Genomic DNA, 26831 nt, shown 5'->3' on the forward strand with positions numbered 1-26831 from the left:
GTTTCCACCACGAAGGGGTAAAGATATGCTCTAACAGCAGCCATCACTACAGATCAGGATGCTCCCCTCGCTGCCTCCAGAAGCACAGGGGTGGGGAGGGGGAGGGGAGGCATTGTGTTCTAGACCAAAGCCTAACAACATTTAACTTTAACAGGAATCAAAAGATGTCACTTGCAAGGTCTTGCTCCCCATGGTCCTACTGCCTTCCTTACAATCAGATAATTATAATTTTGAATTTCTGGTGGCAGGCTACCCTGGGTAATTAAAAAAAAAAAAATCTACCGCCTAGATGAGCTGAGTAGGAGAATAGTGCATTCTCGTTTGGAGGGAAGAGAGCCCTTAATTGTGGAACAAAGCAATTCCTTGTACGTCAGTCCTAAATAAATGTTTCTTTATTTCTGAAGTTGTGTGACCTCCTGCAGTTGGTCTTTCTAGCACGTCAGGGAGCAGTCAGGAGTGAATTGTGGTTAGCAATGCACGCTTGTCTGTAAAGGCCTTTTAGCAACAACGAGGAGCTCACTGCGTCCATTGACTCCCCAGGAAGTCTGAGGTCACAAGCTTGGCTGGGGCACATGAGCCCAGATAATGAAGATGGTTTTGCCCTTTTGAAACAAAGCCAGCAACTGTATGTACTTCATTATGCCCTTTGGGTCATGTGCTAACAATGAGGGTTTCTCTAACACTAATCCCCCTAATGATGGCTTCTCCCAGCCCTTACACAAACCCCACAAGGCCCCGTGGTTTGGCAAGCCAGACAGAATAAAGGCAGCACGGTGTTTGGCTTTTGAACCGAGTTCAAGGCAATTAAAGTTACGGGCTAAGGAGGAAAGGAGGGGTTTAGAAATACCAGTATAATAAGGAGTATGACTGCAGTACCCCGTAAATTATCGCAATTAGGCAAAGCCTGATTTAACGGGGGAAAGATGGTGAGAAGCGCTACCCTCAGTTAAATCTGGCTGTGAGAGGCGCTTGGAATGGCATTAAATTTGTTTTAGTTGTTTGAATCACATAAAACAGCCCATGCGTGTGCGAGTACACACGTGCACTCACGTGGGTTCAGCGGATTTTTTGCAGGTTTTTTTTTTTTTTTTTTTTTTTTTTTTTTTTTTTTTTTTTAGGGGAGAGGAATAGAACGCAAAACCAAACAGTATCAACTCCCCCACCCCCCATACCAAAAATCCACTGAACGAGTGTTCAAGAGCTCAGGACTGGAAGAGGAGGAGAAAGGCAGGGCAGAATCGCGGAGTGGAAAGGGAGAGGAGTTCTGCTGACAAAGCCATGTGCCCTCTGGGCTGGGGGCTCCTGCTCAGTTGCCTGGGCTGCGCACTCCTGCCGGGAGCCCACGCGCAGTTCCCCCGGGTCTGCATGACCGTGGACAGCCTGATGAGCAAGGAGTGCTGCCCGTCGCTGGGTCCCGAGCCCGACAACATCTGTGGCTCCCAGGAGGGCCGGGGCCAGTGCACGGAGGTGCAAGCCGACACCAGGCCCTGGAGCGGTCCTTACGTCCTACGCAACCAGGACGACCGAGAAGGCTGGCCCAGGAAGTTCTTCCATCGGACCTGCCGGTGCACAGGTGAGGGAGGCGGGCCGACCAGGTCGTGCCCTGAGCCAGGTGGGGAGGCCCTCGTTGGGAAGGGAGCCCCTTCTCAGGACGAGAGGAAACTCTTAAGACTATCAGACGAGGCTTTCCGTGGCCCTCCAAGTTTGGTTTTCACAGGCAGCAAACTGAGTCGGGCTGATGCCTTGGTTCTACGTTTCGCACCCTCTAGTCCACCAGACGAGTATTATGTGGGCCAAGCCCGGTTATGTGAACTCATGCCAACATGCCATTGGCTTGTTTGTTGGAAGGGGGAAGCTAACGAGCTTCAGAGCAAGTCCTTTCAAGATGATTCCGTGGCCTCCCCTTCTGAAATGGGTTTGCACTTGTAGAAGGGGGGAGGGTGGCGCGGGGAGCCTTGGCGTCTGCAAGACAGGCGTCCAAGGCAGGGCTTCCGCGGTCCTAGCCTCAGAGTTTCTGGTGTTTGGAAGAGGTCTTGGGCAGAGTACCTCTTGCTAGTTCATGATATGCCTGGGTTGTCACTTTGCCGCAGTCGGAGGGCTGCGGTGGGACAGGGCGTCTGGGAACTGGGGAGGGAGGGTCCTGGTAAAACAATGGCTTTTTCTGCTCTTGCCTGGGTTGCATGTGGGCATTTGGACGTTGGCTTCTTGTCCCTCTTTCAGACCTTGGGCTCTCTTATTACTCGTTTCTTTGAAACCCCTGTGCGCTTTTTATGCCTGGAGCTCTTCTGAGCCTTCTCAAGTTGTCTTCAGTAGGGCCTGCCTGGGTTCAGCCGCTGCCACGCACAGGGGCCGTAAACCGTCAAATCCTGGCAGGGCATTTGACGCACAGAAAACGCCCCAGCAACTTTAGCAAAGCCCTTGGCCTCTCTTCTACATAGCAGCTGGCTGCATGACAAGTGTTCTTTTTTTTAATTATTATTATTAGGGGCACCTGGGTGGCTCAGTTGTTAAGTATCTGCCTTTGGCTCAGGTCATGATCCCACGGTCCTGGGATCGAGTCCCACATCGGGCTCCCCCGACTTGGGGGGAGGCCAGCTTCTCCCTCTCTCACTCCCACTGCTCGTGTTCTCTCTCTCGCTGTCTCTCACTGTCAAATAAATAAAATCTTTAAAAAATAAATGATTATTATTATTTGCTCATGTTCTCATAGGATGCCGGTACATAGGGAATACAGATAATGGGACTATGTAGGGATATAAAAAGGTGAACTTAAGAAATGTACAAAGGACTGCATGTTGATGTAGGAATGGTGTTAGTTTTTTTTAACATGCAGAAAATTCTGGCTGTATAATCACTTTGCAGTCATGCTAATTCTGTGATTCGAAGGAACTGTTTGTTTTGCATTGGGTAATCATTGTGACAGAATTTTAAATAGCATACTGAACATATACTATCCATTTTTTTCTGAGCTAATGGAGCATTGTCTTCTATAGACATTATTTCTTGGATTCTCCTGGCTTTTGTCTGAGAAGCAGCAGGTTTCATATTACCTGTGTGATTGAAACCACACTACACAGTAACTTATTTGTCTATGACTCAAAAATTCTTCTAGAACACTTACTTCCAGGCCAAATCAATGATAGAGTGCTACCACTTACAAGGGTTGGGCCTCTCCATTTATGGAGTCCTGTGGCAGACGATATTAACAAATCAGACTAACTTTTAGCTCTTCTCATCATCATCTACTTTATATTTTGACCTGGTTAGCAAGGTTGTTTGTTTGTTTTTTCCTTTTGTTTTTTAAAGGTGAGGATGGAGAGAACAGAGAATGGCCAAACAGAAGGGATAATTATAATCTCCCTTCCCAGAAGGCGCCTATAATATTTCTCCAGAAGTGACAGGAAGTTAGAGTCACAGTGACCTACTTCCTAACATGAAAAGGGATCCCCCCTTGCTCGGAGGAGGATAAACACATGCCTAGGGCAAAGTAGGTCAGAAAGAGGGTTTGACCTGTATGTCCAGACTGTTAAGGACATCACATGTCTATAGGCCAGTCCAAAGAGGCAGAGCTTTCTCAGTGCCTATGGTCTCCATTGCCAGCCATTGTCAAGGCCATGGCTGCTCTTGAGACCAACTACCAGCCTATGGCTCTCCTCCTGCCCTCTATGATTTGGTCTGTGTAAACTCATTCAGAATCATAGCTCTTTCCATACCAACTCTGGTTGGCTCCACTTATATCGGCTCAATGGTCTTATGCTTTGAGTCTCGGGGCATCCAACCAAGTCGCAGTGGCCAAACTGGAAACCAATTTATTATAAACAGTAATCACAATTCTGTGATGTGTTGTGTGTCCCAAGGCAAGACATAGGATGTTCATTCAGCTTATTCTCCCACAAAGAGTGAGTTGCTTGCCTTCCAAGGGTAGCATTTCCTGGTTTGAGAAGCAGTCTTCAGAATTTAAACCTGATCTCAAAACCTAAACCCCAAAGCTCTCCTCTATGTTATCCTCATAATTTTTTTTTTTCAAATAGGGCTCCTGGGATTTTTCTAGGTCACCAAAATTTATTAAGGAAGAGATGTAATAATGACCCTGAGCTTTGTTAATGCAATGGAAAAATAAACAGACATTTATCCATCAATGGGCATTAAGATTGTTTCTACATCTTGGCTCTTGGGAATTGTGTTGCGATAAACATGAGAGTGCTAACATCTCTATGAGATCCTGATTTCAGTTTTTTTTTGGACAAATATCCAGAAGTGGAATTGCTAGATCATATGGTAGTTCTATTCTTAATTTTTGAGAAAGCTCCATACTGTGTTTTTCCATAGTGCCTGGGCCGTTTTGCTTTTCCACCAACAGTGCACAAGGATTCCAATTTCTCCACATTGTAGCCAAGTGGTATATACATCCAACTGAATACTACTCGGCCTTAAAGAAAAGAAGGCAGTTGTGTAGTGGGTGACAACATGCATGAACCTGAGAGGCCTTACACTGAGGAAATGAGTCAGTCACAGAAAGACAAATAGGGCATGGTTCTACTTATATGAGGTATCTAAAATCAAATTCATTAAATCAAAGAGGGGAATGCTAGTTACCTGGGGCCCAGGGAGTGAGACAGAAAGAGTTAGTAATCAGTGCACAGAAAGTTTCAGGTAGGCAAAATGAACAAGCTCAAGAGAGTTAATGTTCAACGTGGCACCTAGAGTCAGCAATGATGTATTGTACATTTAAAAATGCATGAACACGATAGACCTCATGTTAAATGTTCATACCACAATAAAATAAAATACTTCATAGTCTTCACGAATTTGAAGTTGGTAAAAGACATTAGCCTAACAAAGAGAAATAACAAAATCTGGAGGGGAACTCTCCTCCAACACACACACAAATGATGGGCTCAAATCCTCTAGAGAGAACTTCTCTGTTCTCTGGAGGGATAATTTGGAATCCAAAACCCACTGACCTTGATTGTCAGGAGGACCTGAATTTCAGGAGACCTTGGCATTAGCTCTTTGCCTTCTACGTCTCCCTTGCCAGCTGGTGTTTCTGAGAGCATACCAGTTGCAGCTGTGTTGTTGGACTTTTGGAAAACATGCACAGCAAATAGTTTTTGAACAGTTGTCGGAGAGCTTCTTGTTTGTACAAGTGACTAAGTGCCTCCATTTTTCCAATCTCTGAAATGGGGATAATGATGAAACCGCACTTGTAAAACCTTTTTGAGCTCTGTAGATGAAAGGCTCCCTGTGAGTATAAAGTATTGTTATTAAAATAATAGAATCTTTAATTAAAAGGAATACGCTATTTAGAGCTCCTTGTAAATTCACTAATCAGTGGTCCTTAAGCTTCTTTAGTCTAATAGCCTTCTGAGGTTGAGCTGTTACAGTTCATGTAGGAACGTGTACGGCTTGGCGGTTCTCATTCTCTTTTCTAACCCTAGCCCAGTCCTAAGTAGGTTTACGAATTTGTCTTTTTAAATTTAATTTTTGCCCAAGGACATACTCAGTGGTAGATAGATTGGTATCTCCAGATCCTTTAGTTTTCTTTCTCTCCCCATTTTCCAGTAAGAAAATGCCATCTCTGCTAAGAGGCCATCTTGTATTTTTTGATGCTGCGATTGGTAGGTTAGGGGAATAAATGAACTCAGGTCAAGTTGATGTAGGGAACCACTAGGGTATCTAAATTAGAGAAATAAGTGTTTTGCGTGCTGGGCTTTCAGGTTGTTGCACTTTTCTGTTGTCTGCAGCATTTTCTTGAATACTTTGGACCATGTTTAGAAGCTCCAAACGTAACAGGGGCTCAAACGCTGAGTTTTTGGAGAGATGCTGGAAAAAGAATTTTTAAATTTTTTTTGTACATTTCAGGGTCATAGGCGAGCTTACATGCAGACAATTTTTTTAAAATTTTTTTGAGCTATAACTGATATATAAGATATAAGATATAAACTAAGATATGAGATATAAACAAATATAAACATATAAATAAATAAATATATAAGATCTAAACTAAGGTATTATCTTCGTTTCAGATGTACAAGTTAGTGACCCGACATTTGTATACACTGTGTAGTAACAGTTCCTACCGAATAGTGTTGGCCATATCCCTTATACTGTCCATTACATCACCGTGACTTATTTATTTTATAACTTGAAGTTTGTACTTAACCCCCTTCCCCCGTATGCCTCCTTCCCCATCCCAATTCCTTCTTCTTAGCCCTTCTATGTTGCTTTTTTGAGGACAAGTATTGTTTTGTAAAATGAAACACCTTGGGTCAATATAATTGTGAGGCAGCTCTGGTCTTCTGAGTCAGAATGAATTGTTTTGCCTTTTGTCTTCTGTGGTGCTTGGTTTATTCCTCTGTTTTCACTTGTCCACAGAGTTAGACCTGCACTGGTGGTTCATGGCACACACGTCTGTCATCTCCTGGATGAAGCTATGGTGCCTTATATCTACATGTATCTTCTCGTACCTGATGCCTTTTATTCCATTATTCACTGCTTCATTTCTCACCACCCTGACTGACATTTATTTAGCCCTAGTGATGCCCTTCAGGTACAAAGAGGGGAAAAAACACAACATGGTTTTAAGGTGTCCACAGTGTAGTAGACAAGGAAGACAGATGAAAACAAATATTTAAAATCCTGCTTCGGGGCTCCTGGGTGGCTCAGTGGGTTAAAGCCTCTGGTCAAGATCTCAGGGTCCTGGGATCGAGTCCCGAGTTGGGCTCTCTGCTCAGCGGAGAGCCTGCTTCCCTCTCTCTCTCTGCCTGCCTCCCTGCCTACTTGTGATCTCTCTTTCGGGCAAATAAATAAATAAAATATTTTAAAAAATAAAATAAAATCCTGCTTCCAAGTGGTATCTAGTAAAAATAACAACACTCAATATAGAACTTATGTACCAGACACTGTTCTAAGCGCTTAATACGTTAACCTGCTTGTTTTCTGTGTTAACTCTGTGAGGCAGAGCTCTGATCCCAATCTGACAGGCTTTAAAGAGTAAAATCCAAACCTACAAGCATGGAAACTTCTCCGAACAAACAAGTGGGAGCACAGAGAGAGGCACGCAGAGCTTTGACGGCCCTTTAGGCTGTGGGTGCTAATAAATTATCTGTTGAATAAACAAAGGAGGGAGATAATTAGCTATTGATCATTTTGTTTCTAGCAACCGAAAATAATTGTGGTGAAGGAAGTGAAGGAATATTAAAACTCATGACATAAGTTACAAATTACTCAACTTCGACAAAATCCGGAGACAAGTTTTACGCATTTACATATAGAAATGTATTGAATCAATCATTTTAAAGTTGGGGTGTGCAATTTCTTAGCATTTGGAAGGAGACCCTCATTCTCTTATTGTAAAGCTGTGGCTCTGTATTCACCTTCAGTCATCTGGCTCTAGGGAAATGGTGGACATTTGGGTACTTGGTATTGGTTACTTGAGAACTGGTATTTGGGTACTGGGTTGCTCAATAAAAACTTATAAATAATTTCTATTCTAGTAGCTTCCCTCTAATAATCAATGTAGATCTTAATGTTTAACTGAAACTGTTCCAAAACATGTTTCAGTCTCGGGACTAGTAGAATTTTTTCCTTTTAAGTGTTTTTTTATTACATTTTGATGTGATGTTAAAACATAGAAGACTGGGGCGCCTGGGTGGCTCAGTGGGTTAAGCCTCTGCCTTCAGCTCGGGTTGTGATCCCAGGGTTCTGGGATCGGGCTCTGCAGGGAGCCTGCCTCCACCTCTCTTTCTGCCTGCCTCTCTGCCTACTTGTTATCTCTGTCTGTCAAATAAATAAAAAAAAAATCTTAAAAAAAAAATAGAAGACTATAGCTAACTGAGTTATGTGAGGACAGGTAGGATATTTTGAGTGTTTCGAGGAGCATAGAACCCAAATAAATTACCTTAAGAAAATTCTTACTCATGATATTTTTAATGACATTTTCTTTAACGATCCAAAAATCCACTGGGTTAATAGAAAAGGAGGTCCAGACATTTTTCTTTACATGATACAAATGCTAGTCATTTTGTTTCATGTTATTGTAATATTTTCTTTGTAGAAATTCAAATAATCCTCTCTCTCCTGTGCTCATAGTATTTTTTTCTTACCTCTGCTTTGGTATTTACCATTTATCAAAATTATTTACAGGACCGGTTTTCCTCCTAATCCACAAGGATAGGGAGAAAGAGGAAGAAGAATTTTTCTGTCTATTGGATTATCTGTCACATGCTTTATATGTTTTTGTTTTTAGTTAATTTTTCAAAAAAATTTCAGCTCTATTGAGGTACGACTATGAATATGAATGTATAATTTTTAAAGTGCATATTGTGGTGACTTGGCTTTATGTTTCTTTTAGTCAGTCAACAAATATTCATTTTGTACAAGGCCAAGCACCGGCCTAGACAGTAGGATAAATGCTTTCCGGTTGCCCTTACCTGAGACAAGTAGATAATTACTGCTACTGTGATGAATCCAGCGGAGGGGGTATGTGAGGGACCGGGGAGGCCCAGGGCAGGAACACCTGACCCTGACATGTAGAGTCAAGGATGACCTTGTGGACCACCCATCGTGAGGCTGAGAGCAGGAGTGGTAACCCAGGCAAAGCGGAATTTAAGGAGATGAGGAGGGAAAGTGCCGTGGACTGAAGTGAGAGCTAGTAAAAGGGTCTGGGAGGAGAGGGAGGGGGAGGAGGGGGAGAGAGGCAGGAGAGGAGGAGGGGGTAGGGGTAGGAAAGGAGAGGAGGAGGGGGAGGGGAGAAGGGAGAGAGGGAGGAAGGAAGCAGAGTTGGTTTCCCATGTTAATGCTTTAAGTCAGCCCTCTAATCCCCTGGGAGATGAGCATTACCAACCCTGTTTGCTTCAACATTTTGCTCTAAAAATATTTGAATGTTCACTCTCTAACTTATCACCGCCTAGGGAAGGAGGGGCTGGTCATACCAAAAGCAGTAATCAAGGCTAAAAAAAGGGAAAAGTCCAGGACAAGCTGAAATAATTCCCACTTTAGATGCTAATCAGGAAGGAGCTTATTAGTTCCCAGGGCTAGTACTCCTTCCCTGGGCTAATAAAGCAGGGACATTTGGGCCGTGGACAAGGGAGCCCTGCAGTGATTTGCACTTCCTGAGACTGTGGCAGCTAATTCACCTTTACGACCTGCCGGCCTCCATCGATTTTTGTCTTAACTCTCTCTCCTTTGTGAAATAAACCAACTTTTGTATGTCAGATTTCCCCTCAATCCCTGGAAATCAGCCCATTTAGTTTGGTTCCACCTTGAGCTTGGCAAATGTTCTCTTCCTCTTCTAAGTCAATGAGCCACTCCCTCTGTGTGGGCCCTGGTGTGTGGGCCAGAGAGAGCAGGGCTCAGCAGCATCGCCATCCCAGACTGCTGGGGAGCCCGGGGGGTCGGGGTGTGGGGAGGAAACAGAAACTCATTCTCTCCAGTACTGGAGACCTCAAGGCCCAGGTCGACTGTCAGCAAGGTGGGATTCTCCTGAGGCCTCTCTCCTGCTTTGTTGGCTGCTGTCTTCTCCCTCGGTCTTCGCATAGTCTTCCCTCTGTAACTACTAGTGTCCAAACTGCCTCCTCTTGGAAGGACACCCATTGGACTGGATTGGGGGGCCACTTAATGACCTCATTTTTAACCTCATTTTTAACCTAATTTCCTCTTTGAAGACCGTAGCTCCAAATACAGTCGTATTGTATCTGACTGGGGCTTAGAACTTCAACCTGCAAATTTTGAAGGGACACGGTCCACCCATGACAGCTTGTGACACCTTTCTTATTGTTTTCTTGCTGGCAGTATTTCGAAGGAACTCTACTGTTCCCATCCTTGGAGATTTCAAGAGGAGAGGAAGTGTAGGAAAATGGCTCCCTTCGCCTTCCTGCGAACTCCTTCCTCTTCTCCTACTTTCTAGCCCACACTTCAAATTCAGAAATTTCTTCCAAGCTACATAAACTGACTCCCTCTTCCATCCCCTCCCCCACTTTTTTTTTTTTCTTTTAAAAATAAACTAGGACATTTTGCTGGCTACAACTGTGGGGGCTGCAAGTTTGGCTGGACCGGCCACGACTGCAGTCAGAGGAAAGCCCCGGTTATTCGGAAAAATCTTCATTCCTTGACGGCTCAGGAGAGGGAGCAGTTCTTGGACGCCTTAGACCTCGCCAAGAACACAACGCACCCTGACTACGTGATCACCACCCAGCACTGGCTCGGCCTGCTGGGGCCCAACGGGACCCAGCCGCAGATCGCCAACTGCAGCATATACGATTTCTTCGTGTGGCTCCATTATTACTCTGTTAGAGATACGCTATTAGGTGGGTTATTTCCCTCAGCCGAGGGTATATTATTATAGTTTGGGACTGTGGGGGGATGGGTGGGGAAGTAATTTCGGGCAAGTTAATTAACAAGAGAACAACACCAAGAAGGGTTAGGCTTACGAAAATCAGACGATTATCCAATGCTGCCTGAAGCAAGGAGGAAGAATATTCTACCAGTACGTTGGCTGACATTTGGGAAAATGTTTTCCCCTGGAGTTGGTGTGATGGGTTCAAAGTCTAAACTCTCCTCTGTGAAGCTATTAATCTTCAAAGGCAAGGTCTGGTGAAGCGGAGGCAAATTCCTTTTGATTCCAGAAGAAAACATGTCTAAATCTGGCCGTGGAAGCCCTCTCTGACATTTTCCCTCAAATTAGAGGAATTAACAGAACATGTGCTAAAGCACATGAAGCTTCTTTGTGCAGAATTAGAGGGTTTATGTGGAAAGTGCGTATCTCATTAAACACGCATGTGTTAGTCTTTAGACTTTTGCGTCATCATTCATGGGGCCTGTAAATGGTGTCTTGCTGTTGGGATCCTTGGGTTTTTTCAGAGTTGTATTGTCACGGAAGAGCATTAGCTGCTCTGGCAATGTAGAATTCCTCCTGAATTAGCCCTTGGAACCGTTGCAGTGGATGCCTGAGAAAATGGCGCCCTGCCCTTCTAGATCCCCCAGTCAGGGCCTGTGTAAGACTTGGAATGGGGCCTTGTTTGTTAAGAACTTCATTAATCTTGTAGGACCATCTGTGCCCTCGGATATGTCTCAGTCAGGGATCACGCAGACGTCAGCTCACTCCAGAGGGATGGGAATCCATTCCTGGGTATTCTCTGGAATCCTGAAGCTTTCTTTGGCTATACCTATCATCCCCACCTTTGGGGTCCCTTATTGGAGTCAGGGTGAATGAAGACATCAAGCTCCCTTTGAATAGTCAGATTCTCATTGGAGTTGTCTGTTCTTGTGTTTATCACTGGCTCCCCATTGCTTGATTTTGCCTCATTAGTTCATTTGGGGAACAAATCTTTGTTCTGAATTAAAAAGGACTACGTAGCCACCAGCAAGTGATAGCATGTCTTTCCTCAGTGCGAGTCCTTAAAAATCTTGCCTCTCAGGTAAGCATCTGTCTTTCTTTATCGACAGATAAGGAAGCTTTTCTGGCTGTAAACCTTTATAGTTTTCCTGTCATCACTCGGAGGAATTTTTGCTTTATGAGAGGGTTGTCTCTCAGGAGGGAAGGAAGACTATAGTTTCTGGTCATACCTAGGAATTAAATTTATATTCGTGTCTGTTCAGCTGTCTGAAGTTATTATAGGTACTTTGAAAAAGAACTAAAGTTAGCTAAAGTTTCTACATAACCATCGAAAGCTTTTATGAAAGCAGAAGAAAGATGGAATGGGCAGGAAGGGGGTCATTAGATTGACCAAAGCTTTTCACTAAAATTGGTGGTTCCAGTGGCCAGCAAAATTGGTCTGAGTGTATTTTTCTCTGTTCTAGTCTTGGCGACCATGCTTGTCAGCTGGTGATTGTAACTGATTGACGGCAGAGGCAAAATCCATCGAAGTTCTTTGCAGTGACAAAAATGCCTGAATGAGGACTAAGAGCAGCCCAACTTGCCTTATTATTAATTAATCCCTCCCTTATAAATGTGTGCATCTGGAAGGAGTAATGAAATGTTACTTAAAAATTAAACATTTGATAGGGATTCTCAAAGCTGAAAGTGACCTAGATGTGTCTGGATCTCTGAGGACAATCAAACTTTTGAAAGATGGAGAACTTACCCTAGAAGTGCTAGTTGCTTCTGGAATTGTTTGGTTGTCGCTGTTGTTGTTTTTAGAGCGATAAATGACAAAAACAATTTTTTTTTTTTTTTTAGTTGGAACAGCATGGATTTACTGGTTCCGCAGATACAACCCACTGGGGTAAGATTTCACATTTAAAAAATATTATTCCATGATCTTTAATATGTTTCCTGATTGCTTTAGGACCAGGGCGCCCATACAAGGCCATAGACTTCTCACACCAAGGACCTGCGTTCGTTACCTGGCACCGGTACCATTTGCTGTGGCTGGAAAGAGATCTCCAGGTTGGTCAAAACTCTGCATTTGGTATTTTTAGTTTTGCGTTTGGTCAAGACCCATATCAGTATTTATTTTATATGCTTTCTTATTGTATTTGATATCACGAGATAAGTAACTAGGCATGCCCTTTGCTTTTAGCAACTTATCGGCAATGAGTCCTTTGCTTTGCCCTACTGGAACTTTGCCACCGGGAGGAACGACTGTGATGTATGTACCGACCAGCTGCTTGGGGCAGCAAGACAAGATGATCCAACTCTAATTAGTCAGAACTCAAGATTCTCCAACTGGGAAATTGTCTGTGATAGGTAATGGTACACGTTTACCTGCAATGGAAATCCAGAGGCCATATTATCCTACGTCTGAGAGAAGGAAAGAGGCTGTGCATGTCTGTCTCCAGGGCATCCTGGGTTCTTTTTACATGTTTCTGAAAATAATTTTCCTGAGGGAAGTGGGATTTAAAAAAAATTCTAAGCCCTTTTATTAAAAAACAAAACAAAACAAAACAAACAACCACCACCAACAACAACAAAAAACCAGAGGCCTGGAAATCACACCGGTGAATCGAATGGGCTTGGTTATCATTTCTAGATCAACTGTTTTAAAGCTAGAAATAGTTTCTGCATTCGGCCAAACCTTTCTTACATACTGATTGTATTCCAGGCAGTGTAATAGTACTGACAATACAAGAATGAATAAAATAGAGCTTCCCTTTTGGATATCGTTTTGTATTTACAAAGGCAGATTGCTTGTAAACAAATTACAATACAATGTGAAAAGAATCAAGACAGGTCTAAGTGTGAAGCCAAGAAGAGAGTCAAGAGAAGTCTCTAAGAGGCAGAGGCATACACCCCAAGCAGAGAAGTACTGAAGAACATATAAGCAAATGACCAGCCTTGCAACCTATGGAAAATCCTGTCCTCAGTGACTCCTTAAATTTCTTCCTTTTTTTTTTTTTTTTTTTGCACATATCTCAAAGAAAGGTCCCTTAAGAGGCTCTGCTGCTTTCCTTTATTATCTATCTATCTATTTATTTTTAAAGGTTTTATTTATTTAGTTGAGAGAGTGAGAGTGAGAGAGAGAGCATGAACCAGGGAAGGGGCAAAGGAAGAGGGAAAAGAAGGCTCCCAGCTGAGCAGGGAGGCTGAGGCGGGGACTCCATTCCAGGATCCTGGGATCATGGCTTGAGCCAAAGACAGATGCTCAACCTACTGAGCCACCCCAGTGCCCCCTGTGTTCCTTTATTTATCTGTTTCTTCCAAATCATACTGGCTCCAGCTCCCCTGCCCTGTGTCTTTGTCAAGCTTCCTTGAACACACCTCTCATCTGATGAGGGAGCAGGAGGCTGGCTGAGGACAAAGCAAAAGCTGGCACCTTGCACCCCCCCCCTTCATCCGCTCCCCTCCATAGGTGTAGCATTCCTTAGGCACCCCTGACTGCCATAAAATGATAAATAGTTAACTTGCTAAGATCACAATCCTACAAGACAGGAGTCTCCCTTGGTTTGCAAATATCCTTGAGATTTACAAACAAAGAAGTTACCTTATCAATTGCCCAAATTCCAAAGACACAGAACTCAGTTTCTCAAGCCTAAATGTCATCCTCCCCTCCATAAAAACCGAAGGAGGCGGAGGTAGAAGGAAAAGCAAATAAAGTTAAATTTCTTCTAAACCTAAATCTCATTAACAAGGATGTTTGATGGCAGGAATGTAACATTCCACCAGGAGACCCTCAATTGTCTTTACTTAATAGTAACTAAGCCTTCAATATCCTGATAGTATTCTTTGCCCCAATAACCCTTTGTCCTCACCTACCCAACTCCTGCGTATATAACCAACCACCCCTCACAACCCGGGGCAGCCGCATCTCTGCCTGCCCACGGGCCCTGTCCCCGTGCTCTAATAAATCACCTTTTGCACCAACGACGTCTTAAGAATTCTTTCTTTAGTCGTCGGCTCCGAACCTCCTCACCCCACCGAACCTGACTTAGGTTCTGGGACTTCATCATCATCTGCGTGTTCATGTGTTTGCAGGGGTGTAGGCCAATCTAGCAGGGATCCTCTCTTCTACACACTAAGCTTTTCTTACAGGCTTCTGGATAGTGCTCCCCAACATGGGGGGATGGATCACTGTAATAAAATTTTTATCATGACTGAGATTTTGATTGGTTGGTTTGGCCCAAAGTTACGACACTATTCACAAATTAAAGCATTCCATTTTCACTCTCCATACAACCCTTAGCCTGGATGACTATAACCGCCGGGTCACCCTCTGTAATGGGACCTACGAAGGTCTGTTAAGAAGAAATCAAGTGGGACTGAACAGTGCAAAATTGCCAACTTTAAAAGACATACAAGATTGTCTCTCTCTCAAGAAGTTTGACAGCCCCCCTTTCTTCCAGAACTCGACCTTCAGCTTCAGGTTGGTGCTCTGAACTCTGTTAGATGACATTTTAAAATACTTTAAGATTTTCATGCCCGTGGTTGTAATGAACTCAAAGGAAATCCGGATGTTGGGAGTCATGTACAAGGCTAAGTAATGCGGAAGGGCTTGACAAGTGAGGATAACAAGGAACCAGTGTTAGGAAAGTCATCAACCCCCACTATAATGAATAGTGTCATTTTAATATTTTCTAATTAGCTATTCAAAACCATCTTTGGTATTTCTCATATAGGTACAGTGTTCAGAATCAGGTACTTCATTAAATATCGTATTTAAAAAAGTATTTGCTCATGTTTATTCTTTTTCTTTTCTCTTTAATGTATCAGCTATAGACCTTAATATCAAAGTCCGAGATCCCAGAGAAGTATTATAGACCAAATGCAGCTCAAGCTACAACACAGCAATGACATCACAATACTTAAAATGGAAAGGCCGACTAATAAATCTCTCCCTCTAAAAAAACTTTCAGAATTGTGGGAAATAAGTACGGATGTAAATAAGATTTTAAGCAAAGATGAATGTGGCTCCCAAAAGACACGATGGATAGATTCATGGTCTTCCCCCAAACCAGATTCTCTCTATCCCGTGTGTAAATCATACAGCTGGTGGGTTATTTGGGGCGGCAGGGTGGGGGGAGGTAAACTGAAAGATGCAGAACTGTGCCAAGTGCAGCAGAATTCAAAGTCTGTGTGGGGATTAGACACAGCTCTCAGAGTAGCGTCAAGGATCATATAAAGGCTGACATTTAAGATTGTTTGAAAAGGAACATAAGTTTGCTCTTCATAGTAGTAAAAATGCTATCGAAATGGAGCACAATCTTCTTCTTTTTTTTTTTTTAAAGATTTTATTTATTATTTATTTAAGAGAGACCGAGATAGTGAAGAAGAGTACAAGCAATGAGGAGAGGGAGCAGGGAGCCTGACACAGGGCTTGATCCCAGGACCTGAGTCAAAGGTAGATGCTTAACCGACTGAGCCACCCAGGCAATCCTAAAATGGACTGCAGTCTTTATTGATTTGAGTTAAGGGAGTGGTTATGGAAATGGGGGGCCCAGATCACCATAATTGGCACTACTTGGGAGCTGCTTAAAAACACATATTGTGAAGAACTGGCCCACACCTTCTGAATCAGAAACTCTGAAAGTAGGCCATGATTCCCATGTGATTTCTCCTGTGATTCCCACGAACGCTTAAATTTGAGGATCACTGAGTTAAGAGAAGGACAGTTTGAATTTCTGAAAAATTCAAACTAGGGAGGAGAAAAAGATAAGGATAAAGATAAGAGGAATATGGGGATACGTTTAGAATGCTGAATATATTATAGTCAAGCGGAGGTCTATTTAGTTGAGAAATGGGAGTATGAGAGTATGTGTTAATTCAGAATATATTTCTGATGGCAGACCATGTGCCGGGCATGGCACTAAGCTCTGGCAATAAAAATCTGGAGAAAACACAGTCTGTGTTCTCTAGGACTTCAGAATCTGGCATGGGAGAGAGATATGAAGGTAAAGAATTGTCACACAGTGTCTAAAAGAGGTACGGTCAACTGAGCAGGTGCAGAAGTAGCATTGATTAAGGGTTCCCTCCCTTTCTAGAAAATCAATGAAAGTTGGGACTAATTTGTAGTTAATTAGCTATGACAGTGCTTTCCATGTCCCTATCCCATCTCAAGTCAGAAGACTGTTATTTAGGCTGGAAACAATAAAAATATATCTTTATCAGTTGTAACTGTTGTCACTGACATACTGATTTTCTCTCAGGAATGCTCTGGAAGGGTTTGATAAAGCGAACGGCATCTTGGACTCTCAAGTGATGAGCCTACATAACTTGGTTCATTCCTTCTTGAATGGGACAAGTGCTTTGCCACATTCTGCTGCCAACGACCCTATTTTTGTGGTATGTTGAAGGGCTCGGAATAGGTGAAAACTATTCTATGCAAGATGTTGGATTTATTTGTTTTTCGGTATGATTAAGGTTTGGTGTGTGTTTTATTCTCTTTGTGGACAATGGGATGTATTCAAACATTAAATTCATTTTATTCTATGCCCTAGAGTTGGTTAGACAGCATTTAAAGTCCCCTTTTCAGAAACCCATGCTTTAGAAATGGTTAGTTTTGCAATGACACCAGACAGGAGTTTATAGCCTAGAGTTGGATCCATAAGTTAGTAATAATGACATTATAAAATACATCACAATTTAGCATAGTTTATATAATAAATTAGCATAATCATAATAATTTTTCAATAATAAAATGCTTGATGTTGAAGATGAGTGGTGGAACCACTGTGACCCTCGCATGAAGCCCAGCCACGTGGCACCTTTGGAACAGCACACGAAGCCCACAGCTCTGTTGGTGTTTGGTACTGACCTCCTCACTTCACAAAGCGTTCTGCCTAAAATGGAGCTGCTTCTGCCGTCCTAATATTATTGTGTCCACTTTGGACTGAATCTTCCATGTACAACACTTGTCAGAAGACAGTGTGGACCTCCCTGGTTATACAAGAGCAGGTTCTTTTATTCCTTCTGTGTCTAGTTGTTAATCAATGTAGGTTTAGCAGAATCCGGTCCTTACATGCTTTCATGGTTAGGTACTACCTAGTAACAAGTTTACTGGAGATAGTGAGAACCATGGCCAATACCCACCCCCAAGGGCAGGAGGCCGCCATGTGTAAGAGAACCTGGTAGTGCAGAACAGAAAAATTGGTTTGGATCGGTTTGCAAACTTGCGGGTATATTCATACATTTCTTTTTTGTTTGCAAAGGAATAGATTCTACCCCAACTAATTTACAATAAAAAAATTAATTTATTGACTTAAATAACTGGGAAACTGAGGAGTGCTGCTGCCTTTAGGTATTGCTGAATCTGGGGGGGGCTCAGAAGAGGTCAGCTCTGTCTCTGTCTTCGTGGCAAATGAGCTAGCCACTTGCAGCCGCAGATGTGCACGCTACCAGTGCAGCACGTTAGGCAGGGCTGGAAGCAGCCATGCTACCATAGTAACAGAGAGCCGTCCCAGGATTGGCCAGGCCTGGATTACCTGCCTTCTATGAGCCAATCAGTGTGGCAAGGGGAGTGAGGTGCTCTGATTGGCCAGAGCAAGGCCACATGTTCACCTGCTGTCCGGGCATGCGTGTGAACCCAGTACATACCATTTTGGGGAACTCCCTGCAGGGAAGAAAGTTTGTGTTAGTCCGAGGAGGGATGGAGCGTGGGGTAGGAGGGCTGGACAGAAAAAAAATGGCAAATGTCTTAAATTAATAGAAAAACCGCATTTGATGTCCCTTAATTTATTAACTGGCTTCGCATGTCTGAGAGGAAAGACAGCCAGTCCAGAGGGAGCGAGCTGGGGTTGGTACGGAGGAGCTCACAGCTCTTCAAAAACCAACGCGGGATGAGCGAACTCTCTTGGTGTCTCTCCTGATAACTTTAAAAACAGAAGGAAAACCGGAAAGGAACTCAACCATGGGATTGTAAATGTTGGAGTCCCAAGCTCTGTTCACTAACCAGACGGGGGAGGTGCAGGCCTGGGCCCTGCTGTCCCGGCTGCCCTGGTCAGCCCCCTCCGGCCAAAGACCGCTGGGAACCCGGGGAGAGGACCACGTGGTTCCGCGGTTCCACGAGACCGAGGAGGGTGTATTCCCCGTCGTCGGGACAGACTGGGGAAGCATGGAGTGGCTCAGGGGTAGAAAAGAACGAAGGGATTTGGGCAGGGTGGACGGAGGCAGGGCTTTGCTCTGGGTTGGATGCTGTCAGGAAGCAGGGCACTTCCATGACTTTGTACCCCAATCATCTTTAGTAATTGGTAGGGCAAAGGCAGTTGCTTGTATTAGCTGGGGAAGAGCTACTGTTCATGTTAGGTGTTGTAGGGTTTGGACAATGTTCATGTTTTGTCTACATTCAGGCACAAACGTGGAGTTGTTTTGTTTTTGTCTTGATCCATTAGGATCATAGAGTGAGCTTGTTTGATGTTGATGTTCCGTGATTGTTTACCCCGGAGCAGAACACCGGGGTAATCGTGATGATGGTGCCAGGCCAGCTCCAGGATGTCTGGGGCTGCTTTTTTCCCCCTTAAGTACAGTTCGCCAGAGTTGGCTTAGAACCTTTAGATGTCTTAAATATTTGTATTTCAACTGCTAAACCCCTACAATGTCTCTGCTTTACAGATACCTAACTGATTGACTACTATTTTAACTTTGTCTGTCTTGAGGGTTGTGGGTCTTGGATGGATGGTTTCAAACTATTTTAACAGTGTTTGTCTTCAGGGTCGTGTGTCTTGGGTGGATGGTTGCAAAGCAATTCAAAAACAAAATTTCACCACTGGTCACTTTTTATTTTGCCAGCATTTTGAATTTAAATTATTACCTAGTATAGATTGTAGTGTAGCAAGCAAACACTTTATGGTTTTGTTTTTTTTTTTTTCTTTTTCCAGAATTTTCTTCACCTGAATATTTTAGTAGTGTATCTTAGTCTACTCAGGTTGCCATAACAAAAATAACATAGATTGTTAAACAACAGAAATTTATATCTCACAGTTCTGGAGGCTGGAAATCCAAGATCAAGGTGCTGAGTGACAGTGGTTCCTGGGGAAAGCTCTTTTCCTGGTCTACAGACCACTGCCTTCTTGGTGGTGTGTCCTCACATAGTGGAGAGAGAGGCAATGAGCTCTTCGGGGTTTCTTCTTATAAAAATACTAGTCCTATTATTTCAGGGCCCCACACATATGACCTTATTTAACCCTAATTACCTCTTTTGGTATCTAAAATCTCTGTATATAGTCGTGTTGGGGGTTACGGTTTCAACATATGAATTTGAGGGGATCATAATTCAGTCCATACCATCAGTTTATAGCAGTTTGTTCTTCTGGTCTCTTTGGGAGGCCACATGGCATGGTCAAAAGAACACTGTCAAATAACTTCTTAATTTAGTACTGAATTGTGCAGTCTTGGGAGTCTCGTCGAAATGTGTGAATCCTCTGTTTCCTGTTCTGCAAAGTGCAGGTCACAGATCTTGATCGGGTGTTGGAGAAGAATGGTGTGCTAATTAATGCAACACTAAATAGATTAGAATAATATGAAGCTGCTTTAGAAACTGCCAAGTACAATACAAAAGTTATCATAAGACAACAATGTGTTTTATGGTAGTTGCTGGGAAAGAATCAGAAAACTATATGTTGGCTTTGAATTTCCAAACCTTAATTAAGTTTTCTTATCTTGTTCTCCATAACAGACAGTTGTGCCCTAAGGCAATTTTACTGACAAGAAATCCTTAGGTATTTCAAAGGGGATTTATTACTTTTTACTCCACCCAGTGTACACAAAAAGGAGATATGAAGAGGGAGGGTAAAGGTAGAGCTTACAATGCTCTGAGCTTGCCTGGTGGTGTGAAGGTCTGGGAAGCTTTCTGGATTCCCAGATAGATGAATGCCTGGCCAGAGTGAGCTATGGGGAATCCATAGATAAGGCAGGAGATGAGCTTCCTTTTTTCTAAAAAGCATTTCTTCCCTCAGATTTGGGTAACAAAACATGGAGTCCTCAGAAATGTGGACTCTTGATCCCAGCCTCCAGCAAGGTGGGGGCTTGCTTACCTGCAAGATCTCCACAGCCATCTTGGTTCTTCTGTCGGATGCTTGCCCTCTTTATTGGTGCTAACTTGATGTTTCACATTTTTTTTCTAGCTATTATCTCAGGCATTAGCTTATGCCAAACAGTACTTGTGTCTCCCTTCTCAGCCATCTACCTTTATGTCTACTTACCTATATTTCTCTAAATAAGCTTTTGTAAAACATACGTTTTCAACTATCAAATTTATACACACAGATCATATTCATGAGAAAAAATGTTAAGTACTCCTTCACCAGTACCCCAAGATATTATGAGTAAAACAGCAGAATATTCTGGCAAAATCAGGATTATATGCCTCCACACAACCTTTCTCTCCTACTATAGAAAATAAGGGTGATGCTAGTGACTGGCTTTTCAACACCCTAAGTTTCAAGGATTGTTACATCTTATCTCTGTCTTTGGAGGATACCCATTTTGTGTGTAGGACTTGGCAACAGTTTTTTGTGAATGACCAGATAGAGCACGTTTTAGAGGCCAAATGATCTCTGTTGCAATAACTCAGCCTTGCCACTGTGGCATGAAAGCAGCCATAGACAATACATGAATGGGTGAGTGTTGTGTTCTAATGAAACTTTATTTAAAAAACAGGTAGTAGGGCCTCCTGGGTGGCTCAGTTGGTTAAGTGTCTGACTCTTGATTTTTGGCTCAGGTCATGATCTCAGGGTTGTGAGACTGAACCATGAACTGGGTTCCAAGCTGAGTGTGGAGTCTGCTTGGGATTGTCTCCCTCTCCCTCTGTCACCACCCCCACCATGCTCTCTCACACTCTCTCTCTCTCTTGTTCTCTCTGAGAGAGAGAAATAAAAAACCTGTGGTGAGCTCTGGTCCACAGGCTTTAGTTTGCCAACTCCTGCTCTAAGGAATTAATGTCCCTTCTCTGCAGTATTTTGTTTCTCTATCAGTCATGTTTCTCTTCCTGCTCTAGGAGAGCTCATGTGACTTTATGGGTGAGGAATTCTGTGACTTGCATGTAGTTCAAAATACTAGATATTTTGAACTACATGCAACTACTCCATTACTTTTAATACCTTTAATATTTAAAATTTTGTTCTTCTTTGGTATAAGTTGTCATATGCAAATAAATAGAAAAAAAGCCACAGCCTTTTTTTTTAAGGCACGAAGTGTTTTGGCACTAATTCCAGAACTCACACTTAAGGCTATTTACACAGAGTTTCACATTGAAGCCAATTCTGGCTTAAATAATTTTTGCCTATATTGAGATCCAGGTTACAGTATTTCATTTAAAAGACTGATAGCTCCTGGAATTTCAAGTTCACAAGGCAATTTATGCAAATATATTGCATCCAACATTTATTAAAATTATTTTCCTGAAATCTCTTCAAGCAAGAGAGGTACAAAGTTGTATCTGATCACAATAATGAGTAAAAGATATAATGTTAAAATACAGGAAAAACTCTGAACCCAATCTCTGAAGTTCTAATAATCCATACGATAATTAAAGGATATGCACACATTCATCACAGAAAATACGATTAGGTCACAGAAATGCTAAGTAGTGCTGTCTTCAGTATTGAATTTAGGCATAATCTAGGGAAGAAACAAAGGAAAACCAATACAGCCTAAAGTGAGAAACAGTTGAGTTAACTGCTGAGAAAGAAATTATGTTAGAGATATTTTCCTTCTAATTTCAAAGCAACTGTTCTTAGGGCTGTATTTGGATGTTATCCTTTTAGAAAGGTACATTTGGCAAGTTCTCATTCTTTCAATTCCTAAGTGACTGGGAGATTCGTAGGTTGTATGACTAATATTCACTGCATAGCTCATGTTTTTGTCACCGTAGACACTGAAATTCTACATGGAATGAGGTGTACATACAGTGTTACCATCATTTGTATTTCTTAACAATGACTGATAGTTGGGTAAGATAGCTCCAAAAATTTAGGGGGAAAAAAAACAAGAAAAGAAAAAGTGAGTTTCTAAAAACAAGACTAATGGGACTACATAAAGTTAATTCCCTTCTGACTCTACTGTTTTAGGCTATAATAAAATTAGTAAAATTAATAGGTCATAATAACAAGTATAAAATACTTGTGAATTAGTATGAGTTTAGTTTAAAAAATCCCCAAAGAAGAATATAGGACATTGCTTCTCTCCCCTCAAGAGTGAAGCACTTAAAAATGGATCCATTTTATTTATCTTTCTTACAAAAGAAAAAGCATATCAGTCAGTTAAGTATCCGACTCTTGATTTCGGCTGAGGTCATGATCTCAGAGTTGTGAGATCAGTCCCTGCATCAGGCTTCTCGCTCAGCGGGGAATCTGCTGGAGATTTTTCTCTTTCCCTCTAATCTCCCACCTCACCAAAATAAATAAATTTTAAGAAAAAAAAGAAGAAGTATAATTGGGCTAATACCTTGAGTATTTAAATTAGCCTTATTTTATGTTAATTTTTCATTTTTAATAGTTAAAAATTTTTAATGGTTTCGAGTTACAGAAATATTGGCAAAAAGATTTTAATTGTAATTCCATCTGAACTTTCTGCTTATTTCCTCTCATATTCTATGCTTATACAGTTGTACTTAGAATGCACACTTTTTAGGTTGTTACATAGTTTCCTAAATACTTTTTCAAAATTTAAAAATAGATAATGCAATAAGGAGTTCAAATATAAAAGGCATAAACTGAAGTCTCCGTATCACTACCATCTCCCAGCGAGTTATTATCATTTCCCCCTAGTCTTCTAGGTTCATTTTATAAATATACAAACAAATATGATATCTGAATGGCAGCATACTTTAGACTACAGAAGTCTGTGGCTTTGTTATTCTTATTTGTATTTTGTATTTTTTCTAAATCATTCCATATCAGTTCATGAAGTCCATTCTCATCCCTTTTTTATGGCTGTATGGTATTCTATAGTGTGGCTTTATCCTGAAATTTTAACCAGTTTTGACAGGCATGTAGGTGGTTTCTAATCTCTAGCATGGCAGACAGTGCTTAAATACATGACCATGTAGAGTAAATCAAGAGAAGAGAATTACCAGCTCAAAGATGAAATAAATACATTTGAAATGTCTGTAGATACTGCCAAACTGCCTCCAGAAGGTTGAATAAATGCTACGTTTATTTATTTATTTTTAAACAACTGAGATAAAGTTAGTAATTCCTAAAGAGTGTGACACTTTGGTGAGTTTTAAAAGAGCTGAGGTATTGGAGATGGTGGGTGGCCACTGCTTGGGCAGAGAGTCCCAGGGTGGCAAGATTTCTATACTCTTGGTCTAGGGGATAGTTTGTTTTTTTTAACTTGGCATGGGCTAAATGGCCCCTGAAGAAATTCTTTCCAACTCTAAGCTTTGTGAAGATAGACCCATGCTCTATTGAGAAGAACTAAACCTATGCTAAGAGATGAACTTCATACTCTTCGTCACTGATGAAATTAAGTAGTATAAAGGCAGACCACATTTATATGCAAATCTAAAGTGGCTATCACATTGATTTGGGTTCCTTCCTCCTAGAATTTTGGTGATTCCTTAGACACGAATGGACTGGCAGTATCTCAGTTCTTATCTAGAATCTCTTCTGACATCCCCCTGGTTCTCTCTCTCCCACTTGCTTATGACATATGCTGACCCAGTGAGTTCTTTTAAAGCCACCATACTAATAACAGAATCTCTTATACTCCTTAATCCTTATAGTATACTATAAGGATTATAGTATATATATAGTATGTGTGTGTGTGTGTGTGTGTGTGTATGGATTATACTAAAGTATAATACTTTAATCCTTAAAGTATAAACTTTCTTCCGCATGGACTCAACTGATATTTCTTTTTTAAATTGAGATATAACCGACCTGTAAAGTTAAGTTAGTTTCAGGTGTATAACATAATGATTCAATATTTGTATATATTGCAAAAACAGTCATCATAATTAGTCTAGTTACTGTCTGCCACCATACATAACTGATATTTCTTTTCATATACATGCTCGTATATCTTACATACAATGTATTGCATATATTTAATGTATACTTTTGTATATTTTGTATACAATGCTTTTATATAAATTTATGTAGAAAGGGTGCTTTATCTTTTTTTTCCTTGTCTTTTTAAAAAATATTTTATTTACTTATTTGAGAGAGAGCATGGGCAGGGCGGGGAGAGGCAGAGGGGGACGGAGAAGCAGGTCCCTTGCTAGGCAGGGAACCCACTGCTGTGGTGGATCTTGATCCCAGCCTTAATCCCATGACCCTGGGATCATGATCTGAGCTGAAGGCAGGCACTTAACCGACTGACCTACCCAGGTACCCCTAACCTTGGTTTTAAATGGACCTTCCCTATGTGACTGGGTGTGTATTATGTCATTTCCAAGTGATCACATATGAGTTTTCAGAGGGGCAGAACATTATCATATTAAGACTCTCTCTGACCATGAATGATGTCTTCTGGGTAAGAACACATGAATTCAAGTGGTGAAAACCACAGTGCACTGGTCTTTGGTGATCTACTGGTGTCTGTGGTCATTATGGCAGGGATCTGATTGTGAAGACATCTAAGCTAAGGTTAAGTTTGATAGTAACTTTATTCTCTAGTGATCCTGAAAAAAGATACTCATGATTTCCTTGTATTTTATTCAAGTTTCTTTATGCCTGCAAGCACAAAAGCCATTGGTGATTGCTTTTTTCTGCAAGGGTTGCATTAGAGAAACTTTACCTTGAAAGCCCATAGAATCACATTTTCTATGGTGGAAGTTTTTTTCTTCCTGTACCTTTCCTTATGTAGTTGGAGCAAGAGAGAATGGGCTTGTGAAACAAAATTTGTAGCCTCATTATTGAAGCACTCAGTTTTTAATGTCCAAATATAACTATGTATCTCTATAGCAGATATAAGGCAACCACAGTATTCTGTTATTTTACTTGTGCTTTTATTTATTACCCTCCCATTACGTTTAGCCTTTACAGAGACATTAACTGAGCTCATGTTTGACTCATGTCAAACAAAGATACTACTAGTTTCTCAAGAGTAATTCAAAGTATCTTGTTTCAGAACAATGTTCACAACTCTAACAAAAATACCTATTCTGCAGGCTGCACCACTTCTCTTTATGGCTGTGGATACGTTATTGCTTGCAGCATTTTGTTTATTGCATTCTTTGCATCTTCTTGGCACACACTTGCCTCTTTTACTACATTCTATAAATTGGGTGTTCTGTATATGGTTCCTACTAGAGCATTTATCGTATAATGTTTTATAGCCCTTTGGAGACCTATAATCTCTCCTTATTATTTTTCCCTCTTCTTTTATCTCTCCAAATTATGAATTGCTGCAGAGTCTTGTCCCCTGTTTAATTATTTACACTTTGCACTGGGTGAATTCTGATGTTTTCCAAAAATTATTTGCCTCTTGCAGCACTGAATCTGGATCTTTCTGTGTCCTGAGTGTCCCTTGTCTCTTTTTCTAATCACAATTTGATCTCTGACTTGAACTCACACAGTCCCTAAATGCTCAGGAGATACTGTGTGACCTTCTTTGGAAAATACACTCTGGAAAACTCCTAGATACGTTTTCTGTGTATCCCTTAAGATTTGGTTCTGCTGCTTCATACAGAAAACCTGTTATAGAAGCTTCCCCTCATAAAAGAGAGGTTTATTTTTCTCTTAATGTAAAAGATCCCCAGTGTCAGGCCATCCAGAGTCACCACAGACAGTCATCACAGACCCTTTTGTGTTTTTGCTCTACTAACCTTGGTAAGTGCCTTCTTTTCCTAAGTTTGTTAGTTAGCAATTAAGATGGCTGCTGCAACTCCAGCCATCACACCCATGTTCCAGGAAACAGTTAGGATAAATGGAAAGGGGGAAAGGACCACTTTTAAGCTGAGACCACCACCTTTAAAGAGCTTTCTTAGGAATCCCACCCAGTGATTCCTAATTCAATCTCAGGGATAATTTGATACATTCCTTCACTCAAAATATGAAGGAAGTTACAGAGAAAGGAGAGTGGATATTTGGTAAGCAACCAATAGTGCATACTGTCCTTAGGCACTCAGCCTGTATTGCTTGGGCTCTGTGCTTGTGGCAAAAGTTCTGTTTGAACTTCCCAGGCTTTAGCTCGAGGATGAAACACAACTTTCTTGTCTGGGAGCCTTCTAACCTTCTCTGGAGTTCCCGGGATTCTGGACACAAGATACCTTTTCGGTGACTTACACCAACAACTAACAGTCAGTTCTTTTTCCAGGACTGATCCCTTTTTCTAAGCTCTCCTTATAGGAAGCATTGATCATTTACATTATCATGTGTCTTCCCAGGTTGTTGCTTATGCAATAAGCATTATACCTCTATTTCTTTGGAGCTTCGATTTTGTTAGTCAAAGCAAAGATTTTGGTATTAAGAAAAACATCTTTAATGTCTGCAAAAGCCCAGGTCTTAAAATTTGA

The 26831-nt window shown here is 41.7% G+C and overlaps 1 protein-coding gene across 1 annotated transcript in view; it reads left to right on the forward strand.

Moving 5' to 3' along the window:
• The first annotated feature begins 1253 nt into the window (after positions 1-1253).
• DCT (dopachrome tautomerase) overlaps positions 1254-26831 on the forward strand; it is a 31055-nt gene continuing 5477 nt past the window's right edge. The window contains exons 1-6 of the mRNA XM_059144168.1: positions 1254-1573; positions 10008-10307; positions 12288-12388; positions 12522-12688; positions 14622-14801; positions 16582-16717. Coding sequence (XP_059000151.1) covers positions 1279-1573; positions 10008-10307; positions 12288-12388; positions 12522-12688; positions 14622-14801; positions 16582-16717 — 1179 coding nt within the window. The 5' untranslated portion in view covers positions 1254-1278. The remainder of the gene's footprint in view (positions 1574-10007; positions 10308-12287; positions 12389-12521; positions 12689-14621; positions 14802-16581; positions 16718-26831) is intronic.

This window comes from Mustela lutreola, chromosome 13, assembly GCF_030435805.1.
Source record: "Mustela lutreola isolate mMusLut2 chromosome 13, mMusLut2.pri, whole genome shotgun sequence".
NCBI lineage: Eukaryota > Metazoa > Chordata > Mammalia > Carnivora > Mustelidae > Mustela > Mustela lutreola.